At 54.6% G+C, this 8,770-nt stretch overlaps 2 protein-coding genes and 1 long non-coding RNA gene across 4 annotated transcripts in view; 2 read left to right on the top strand and 1 right to left on the bottom strand.

The window, feature by feature from the left end:
- Positions 1-315, bottom strand: part of LOC121035866 (keratin-associated protein 10-8-like) — a 1,408-nt gene extending 1,093 nt beyond the window's left edge. Inside the window, exon 1 of the mRNA XM_040483768.1 lies at positions 13-315. Coding sequence (XP_040339702.1) covers positions 13-225 — 213 coding nt within the window. The 5' untranslated portion in view covers positions 226-315. The remainder of the gene's footprint in view (positions 1-12) is intronic.
- The window catches only part of LOC121035869 (uncharacterized), a 41,926-nt gene extending 33,163 nt beyond the window's left edge, over positions 1-8,763 (top strand). Inside the window, exon 3 of the long non-coding RNA XR_005793121.1 lies at positions 8,613-8,763. This is a non-coding gene — a long non-coding RNA (uncharacterized LOC121035869). The remainder of the gene's footprint in view (positions 1-8,612) is intronic.
- TSPEAR (thrombospondin type laminin G domain and EAR repeats) overlaps positions 1-8,770 on the top strand; it is a 151,093-nt gene that overhangs the window by 39,686 nt on the left and 102,637 nt on the right. The window lies entirely within an intron of this gene.

The raw sequence follows: 8,770 nt of genomic DNA on the forward strand, positions 1-8,770 counted from the left end.
CTTGCAGCACACAGGGGTGCAGCAGTCTCCCTGGCAGGGGGAGGAGGGGCCGCACAGGAGGGTCAGGCAGGGGGCCGGGGCGCAGCACGGGGGCTCGCAGCAGCTCTCTGGGCAGTCGTCCACCTGCCAGGAGGAGTCGGGGCAGGAGTCCGAGGCCCCGGGCAGGCACACGCGGCTGCCATAGCTCAGGTCGCTGGAGCAGATGGACAGGGTGGACGCGGCCATGGCGGGGGCGGTGGGGCTGGAGGAGGGAGTGGGTGTGCGTGTGAGTGTGTGTGTGTGTGTGTGTGTGTGTGTGTGTGAGGAGCTCCGGCTGTCTGTCGGCTTTTATACCTCCCAGCTATGTGTTGTCCCAGCTGACGGCTCACACGCCTCCTTCCTTGTTGGTCTGAGAGCTGCTTGCAGGGTAAGCCCTCATTAGCACTGCTTTATTTTCTACGATTGGATTTTACTCAGTCGTCTTGTGAGTCTGTGGCAGGACTCTGTTTTCCCACATGTTCATTGTTTGGTTCCAGAAAACTTGTGGAAAATATTTGAGGCAGGTTTTGCTGAGTGAGGTTAGAGGGGAGCCCTTCTCCAAAGTGATGAATTCTGGTTACAGCTCCCCTGTTTGGAACTGCTTTAAATATTTTAAAATTCCTTTGAAGTCTGATAAAGTGCAACTCACCTTATAAAATGCAGAGGACTGGCTCACAGAAAGCTAAATAACCACCCTGTGCCTGTGTCAGGAGCAGTGTTTCCATGCCCCCAGACAGGCTCAGTCTCAGCTCCTCTTCGTCCTCCATGACTAACTCAGAGGCCCCTTGTTATATTTCGAGATGCATTCTGGACTTCTTTTTTCCATTTTCATTTGGCTATGTTAGAAGATCAAAAACGTTTTTACATGTGGTGGTCAGTTTTATATTTTAGGACTTTTTTCATGTCTGAAATGCAGCAATTTATGATAGTTTGGCTGGGTATAGAATTCAGATTTTTAACTGCTTGTTTCCTGAAAGCCTCAAAGGTACGTTTCCATTCTCTTGTGCTGCCATTGTTTATTCACCTTTTATCTCTCTCTTTTGTTTTATACTTGAGGAGCACTTGGTTTTCTTTGTATTGTAGTTCTGAACTTTGTATGGTTGGAACTCATCGAGCATTTCAGTGCGAAGGCTCACTTCAGGAAATGTTTGTGTACAACTGAAAAAAATATCTCATCTTTCCTTGTCTCTCTTGTTGTGCTCCGGTTAGACATCAGACCTTCTGGAACCAGCCATTTAAAAAAAAAATTTAATGTTTATTTATTTTTGAGAGAGATAGAGACAGAAAATGAGCAGGAGAGGGAAAGAGAGAGAGACACACACACACACACACACACACACACACACACACACACAATCCAAAATATGCTCCAGGCTCTGAGTTGTCAACGCAGAGCCTGACACAGGCTCAAACTTGTGAACCAGGAGATCGTGACCTGAGCCGAAGTTGGACGCTTAACTGACTGAGCCACACAGGCACCCCTGGAACCAGCCTTTCTATCTCTCAACTTTTCTCTCATTTTCCTTATGTTTGTCATTTGCCCTCTTGACTCTCTTGGTTTTATGTTTTGGACCACGTTTCAGTCTTTAGCCATTTCTAGCCTATTATTTGGCATTATTTACAAGCTTACAGTTTTCAAACATCATCACCTGATTATTTCTTGTTCATAGCAGCTTGATTTCATCTTGCGATGTGAAGGAGATGTGTTCTCCGCAACTCTGATTATGGTACAGGTGTCTCCCTGCTTTCCACCGAGTCTTACACGTCTATTTCATTGGACATCAGGCAAGGCCTGCTCAATGGTGTCAGTTCATTTGATTTTATGAATGAAAAACTTCTGGGGCATTGAGGTCCTGTTCCAATTTATATACAAATCTGTTTCCTGCTGCGTCTCTTTTCTACAAACATAAAAAAAAATCCCGAGCTTCCTTCATGCTTTTATACTATTTTGATTTAGTTTTCCTTATAATGTTTGAGATATCCTTTCTGTAGGCCTTCTAGGGGTTGTGGGAGAACCATGCATTTAATGCACTCCCCTGAACGGAAGAATGCAGTGTTGCTATGGGAAATACGAATAACCACCTGGTACTACAGGGTGTCCCGGTGCTTTCCTGTGTAGACACACACAGTCACGGCGGGCAGCTTCCGAGGTCAGCCACTGTGTGAGGCGCCCCTCGGGGACCCACTTTCACAGATGCAAAAATGCTGGAGAAGTGAACCACTCAATGGTGGGTGGGAAGTTCAAGAGCCCACAATTCCGAATACATCTCTCATGCCCCCTGGTCAAGCCCCCAGGCCTGGCCCCCAAAGCCTGGGGTTTTGTGAGTGGGAATGGGGAGGGAACGCGGGCTTGAGGCCAGTGGGGTCGGGGGAGGCTGACGCTGGCTTTGGGGACAGGCCCTGGTGCCAGCAGGTGTTGGGGCTCATCCTCCTCTTCTGCTTCTGATTTGTGGCCCACGTCCCTGTGTGTGATGCCCTTTCCCTCGGCCCATACACTGCCTGCTTCTCCCTTCTCTGGACGGTCACAGCATCATTCAACTGCCCCTGCTTCAACCACACCTCCTCAGGGTTGCTGGCGCCCTGACCCAGGTCCGGACCCCTCTCTGAGATGGACCACTGTGGGTCGGGGGCTTCAGGCTGGTGCCGGCGGGCCAGGGTCAGTGGGAGATGGAACGATCACATGATTGCTGAAAACAGGAAGAAAAGCTCTGGGCATCTGAGCAGGGACATAAGGGCAGCGAGCTGGGTCCTGGCTCGCAGGCACGGAGGCGCCAGCAGTGAGCGAGAGTCCGGAAGGCTGTGGCGCAGACAGCCACGTCAGTGGCAAGGGATTCACGTTTCGTGTCTTCCTTTCCAAGCGCATGTGTTCTGTTTATTTTGCTGTCGTGGCACCAGCTGGGATGCCTGGTACAGCCCGAGCCCCTGGCAGCAGACCCTCCTGCCTCACTCCAGGGGGGAACCAGAGTGCGTGATGGAGCGTGTGGCCAGGCCGACGTTCATGGCTTTGTGGTGGAATTTGGTTGAACTTACGTGGTTTCTTTGTCTTCCCAGTTTGCCAAGAGTTTTGCTTTGGGCTTTTGAGTAAGGAATGAGTTGGATTGTGTGTGTGTGTACGTGTTCATCTGTTGGGAGGAAATTCTAACGGCTTTTCTGCTCCCAGTCTCCAGCATCATTGGTCATATTTCTAACTTGCGTTCGGACATTGACTCGACTTTTTACTCTTGTCGGGCAGCTCCGTATTGGATGAGCTAACACTTTGGAATTTCTTACTTTGTATTCTTAGGTGAGCCTGGGTTACAGTCAGTTTCTCTGTCTCCCTCCCTCTAGAGAGTGGCTTTGGCATCAGAGTTTTACCAGGCGTGTTAACTAAACCCAGAAGACTTCTGGCTTTTTCTAAGCTCTGCAATGTTGTGAATGTAACAGGAAAGGCCTCTGTGTTGAAGGCTGGCGGTAGGCAACCTTACCGAGTCTATGCCTTTTGAAGATGAGACCTTTACATATCTTTTCAAGATCTTCTTTGGATATCGTTGTATTACAGTTTTCATCTTGTTAGTCAATACAGGCAACTTATAATTTCTAGAACTTGGTATATTTCATTTACATTTTCTTTTTTTAATGTTTGTTTACTTTTGAGAGAGAGGGAGAGAGAAGGGGGAGGAGGGGCAGAGAGTGAGGGAGACACAGAATCTGAAGCGGCTCCAGGCTCTGAGCTGTCAGCACAGAGCCCGACGTGGGGCTTCAACTTACGAATCATGAGATCCTGACCTGAGTCGAAGTCGGACGCTTAACTAACTGAGCCCTCCAGGCGCCCCTTCATTTACATTTTCTAATTTTAGGATAAATATACTCATATACTACTTTTTTTATGCTTAGAAACAAATATCTCTGAATCGGTGAGCATATTCTTCTGTCCATTTTAAAGTTTATTGTTAGTAAACTTGCCAGAACTTGTAACATTTTACTGATACTTTTATTAAAATTTTTTTTTCATGTTTACTTTAGAAAGAGAGAGAGAGCAAGGGCACAAGCAGGGGAGGGACAGAGAGAGAGGGAGAGAGAACCTCAAGCGGGCTCTGTGCTGTCAGTGCAGAGCCTGACATGGGCTCGATCTCACGACCCTGGGATGATACCTGAGCCCAAATCAAGAGTCGGACGCTCAACCGACTGAGCCACTCCTACTCTTTCTTACTTTGCTTTTTGAGGGACACCTGTGTGGCTCAGTTGGTTAAGTGTCAGCTCAGGTCTGATCTCACTGTTTGTGAGTTCAAGCCCCACGTACGGGCTCTGTGCTGACAGCTCAGAGCCTGGAGCCCACTCAAGACTCTGTGTCTCCCTCTCTCTCCGTCCCCCACACACACTCACACACTCTCTCTCTCTCTCTCAAAAATGAATAAACATTAAAAAATAAATTTAAAAAAATTTTGTTTTTTCAAGTATTTTTTTCTAGAGTGTTGAGGGGAACACTTAACCTCTGTCCCGGAAGCCACGCACCAGGGGAGGTGAGGCTTTGTCGGTAATACTGTTCCACACACCCTTGTTTAGGCTACCGTGTTTTCGGGACTGTCCTACCACCGCCGTGAGGCCAGGCCTCCCTGGGAAAGGCTTGACAGACTGCAGGCGGGTGAGTTTCTGCTTCGGAGGTGACGGATGGTGGTGTCACGGCAGGTGCCTGGGGATCCCCGCTGGGTCCCAGGCACGGATAGTATCCGTGAACGTTCTGTGGACACGTGAAGGGCCCGGGCCATTTCCGTCTTGCCGGAGATCGCTGAGCAGAAGTTTAGGAGGTCCATGGGCAGTGAACTTTCCGGGCTCCTGTTGTTTAAAAGCCGTCCTCTGTGGTGAGTGGGGCAGGGCCAGAGGTTCCTCTATTTTCTAGTCTTTTCTCTTGCTAGAACCTTGTAGAAACTTCCCCCTCCTGGCCCCTGCCACCTCGGGTTACCGTAGTGCTTTCATCGCCTTGTTTCATCTTGCTCCTCACAGTGTCTTGTGGCTCCAGGCGCGTTTGTGCAACTTTTATGCCATGACTTTCTTCCGTGACTGGGGTTCGATCCATCCCCTTCCGCTCTGCTCGGGGCCGCGGATGCTGGCCGGCTGCGTTTGCCCTCCTCGTGTCCTGAGCTCTTCGGACCTTCCTCGCTCTGTCCTTCGGCATCGCGTTCTGTGCAGATCCTTCCAGAATTAGCTTTTACCCACACGCTCCACTGCACACACTCTTATGTCTCCTTTTATTTGGAGTGTCATGCTTTTAGCTTCCAAGAAGTCCCAAGTATTTCCATCCTTCTTCCCTCCCTCCCTCCCTCTGTCAGTCTGTCTGTCTGTCTTTCTGTCTTTCATAAGCATCCTGTTCTTACTTTAGGAAGTGGTAGCCTCTCCCTTACTTCAGTGTCCGCTTGACCGCTAGTTCAGAGATTTGCTTCTCTTCCACACTTACGCTTTCCTTACGTGTTTGGAGACCTTCGGTGTTCCCGTGTTTACGCGAGGCTCTGGAGAGCTGGGTATTCGTTGGCGGTATGTGCTCTGCACAAGCAAACGTATCCTTCTTCGTGCAGAGCTGATGGCTGGGGCTCTGAGGAGCGAAGGGAGTGTCCTATCTTCCGGAAGTTTCTAAGAGTGCTGTGTGTTTTTCTCCAACCCTCAACCGGGATGGGAGCCTCCAGGCCACCCCGCCCCGTGTGGTTCCTCTCCTGCCACTGCTCTGCGTCAGCCGGACGCACCGGGGCCGCGCGATGCAGGACTGCAATCCAGGAGTCCCTGGCCCAGGGGTCACACACAGTCTGTCCTCAGGTCAGCCCCTGACGCCCCCACCTCGGGCCGCTCCAGGTCCTCGGAGGAAAGCCACCGCGACAGTCTGCTGACACCTGCCGTACTTCCTGTCGAGGTTTAGAGTCAACCTGCGCTTTCCGCTCAGACTTTCCCAGAAGACCTTTTAAGGGTTTGGTCCCTGGGTGGCCCTCCTCGGTTTTCTCTCCCTGCCCGGGACTCACTGATTCTTGTTTGGATGCACAGGAAATGGCAGCGTTCGTCAGCAAACCGGTCCAAACTGGAAATGGAATGAGGTTTTGTGCGTGTGTGTTTTAAGTTTGTTTATTTACTTTGAGAGAGAGAGTGGGCGCATGTGAGGAGGGGAGAAAGAGAGAGAGAGAGGGAGAGAGAGAATCCCAAGCAGGCTCCGCACTGCCAGTGCAGATCTCCACGTGGGGCTTGAACTCACGAACCGTGGGTTTGTGACCTGAGCCGCAATCAAGAGTCTGACCCTTAACTGACTGAGCCCCCAGGCACCCTGAGGCTTTGTGTTTTTGACAGACTTCTTCTATATATATGGCTCACCTGCCACCGTGTTGACCTACTTCGGGTGCACGGTCCGTGGTTTTATTGTGTTCGCAGACTCGTGCCGCCACCTCCACGCCTTAATTTTGGGGCCTTTTCACCACCCCTCCCCCTCAAATGTAGGGACTGTGATGGTTACCAGTCGCTACCCTCTGCCTTCCCCAGCCCCCAGCAACCTCCAGTCGCTTTCCGTCCCTGGATTGTCCTACTCTGGACATTTCTGATGAATGGGAACCCACGACATGTGGCCTTTTGCGTCTGGCTCTCGCACTCAGGCCCAGCCGTGCTGGGGTGGACGGTGCTTCCCTCCTGATGAGACTCCGTCGCGTGGCCCGGCCACATTTTGTGTGACCTCTTCGGCTGGTGGACATTCGGGTCGTTTCCACTTTTTGGTTACTGTGCGTCAGGCTGCCGCGAACACCGTGTCCGGATTTTGCTGGCACACCTGTTCTCCGTCTTCAGGGAAGGCGCTGGGAGGTGGGCCTGCTGGGTCACGTTGTGACTCTTGGGAACACGTTTGGAACTTTCTTTCTCCAGCCTGTGCCTGGGACCCGGGTTCAGATGGGGCAGAAGGACACTGCAGTGGGGCCTCCCCGAGGGCGGCTGACACTTCCCCCCCGGCACGCTCCCGGGGGACCAGGGCAGGCTGGGCCACGCTGGCTGTGACAGCGGCGTAGGACCAAGTAGAAGAGGAGGGGGAGGGAGCCCCGGGCCCTCTGCTGCCATCCGCTCCCCCTGTGGTGGCCAGAGGACACAGAGCCCGGAGGCTCAGGCCGTGTGGGAGCAGGAAAGCCAGACTCTCTGCTGCCTCAGGCCCTCACTGTGTCCCTCCCTAGGGAACTGGCCATGCTACCAGGAAGGCGGGCCAGCCTGTGTCACCTTGGCCTCTAGCTCTGGGGGTGCCTGCCCTAGGGGGCAGCCTCAGGGAGGAGCAGGGGGGCTGCCATATGAGATGGGACAGCTCAGCCCGCTGTGCGTGCCTAGCCACCTGGCCAGCTGTCCTCCGTGCCGACCTGCTCGGTCCGTGTGCTTGGGATCCCGGACCGCGTGTCCCGTGGGGCGCCCTGGAGGGGGCCTGAGCCCCAGCCCGAGGGGCGGCGGGCAGAAGCCAAGTGGCCATTTGGAGAGGCCGGGAAGACCTCGGGGTGCGGGAAGAGCAGCCTGGGGGGCAGTACGCATGAGTCCTGCTCCCCCCCCCCCCCCGCCCCACCACCAGAGACGTGGGCATCTTCCCACTCACCTGGGACGTGGGCCTCAGGGGCCCGGTGCAGTGGGGGTGGGGGTGTGGGGGGCCGGGGCTTAGGGAACAGCAGATGTGGGAGCATCAGACCAGGTGTCGGGATCCAGGAAATGGTCAGGAGGCAACCGGGAGGAGGCCACACAGGGGCTGGCGTCCTCAGTCGGTGAGCACCGTACCCCTGCCGGCCGTGCCTGAGAGCCACGGTGGGGGCTTCTCCATCCTGGTGTGGGGTGGGGACAGGCCGGAGGAGAGGCTGCTGGGTGTGGGCAGCCAGCGAGCTGGAAGGGGGAGTGTGGCTCAGGCTCTCGTGGCTGCTGACGGCGTGGGGGTGGGCGTCCACTGTGTCCCACAAACCTCGGTCTTGGTTAGAGAGACAGCTTTTCTGAGATGGACCCGGGGGCCACGTGCTAGGGCCGGGGGTCCCCTAGGGCCCAGGGGGGCCTGGCCTGTGGGGTTCCCAGAAGCCAGCACCAAGTGTCCACCGTCACCCTGACCCTAGTGTGTCCACAGAAAGACAGGAGGTCGGCACGAGTCAGAGGCGGCTTTATTAGGACTCAGAGGTGATGTCACTGCTGGGGTGGGGCCAGGTCTGCTGGGGGACAAGGAATACCCCAGAGCTCATGGGGCTGGTGCCGCTGGGTACCCTTGTGCAACTGGGGTCAGGGCAGATGTGGTGAGCATCCCAGGTCCCTGAATAAGCGGCCAGGCCAGGAGGAGGGCTCTCCTTCCCCTGGCGCTTGTGCAAGCCACAGGGTCACAGCTGGCTTGAGGTCAGCGTCCTGCCCAGAGAGGACCCTGGGTGATGTCTAGGAAGGCTCAGCAGCAGGACTGGCCCGAGGCAGGGCCACAGCAGGCAGGGCGGGGGCACATGGGGCGGCAGAGCAGGGACATGCAGGAGGCAGGGCGGCAGCAGCTGGACCGGCACGAGGAGGCAGGGGCGCAGCAGGCGGGCCTGCACACGGGGCGGCAGAGCAGGGACACGGAGGAGGAGGGTCTGCAGCAGGGGCTGGGCTGGCAGCATGAAGAGGTTGTGCAGGGGGAGTCCTCGCAGCAGACAGTGGTGCAGCACACAGGCTTGCAGCAGACAGGGGTGCAGCAGACGGGCTTGCAGCAGACAGGGGTGCAGCAGACGGGCTTGCAGCAGTCTTCCTGGCAGGGGGAGGAGGTGCAGCAGGACGGCTGGCA

Source organism: Herpailurus yagouaroundi, unplaced genomic scaffold (assembly GCF_014898765.1).
Source record: "Herpailurus yagouaroundi ecotype Mexico unplaced genomic scaffold, PumYag 162, whole genome shotgun sequence".
In the NCBI taxonomy this organism is placed as follows: Eukaryota; Metazoa; Chordata; class Mammalia; order Carnivora; family Felidae; genus Herpailurus; species Herpailurus yagouaroundi.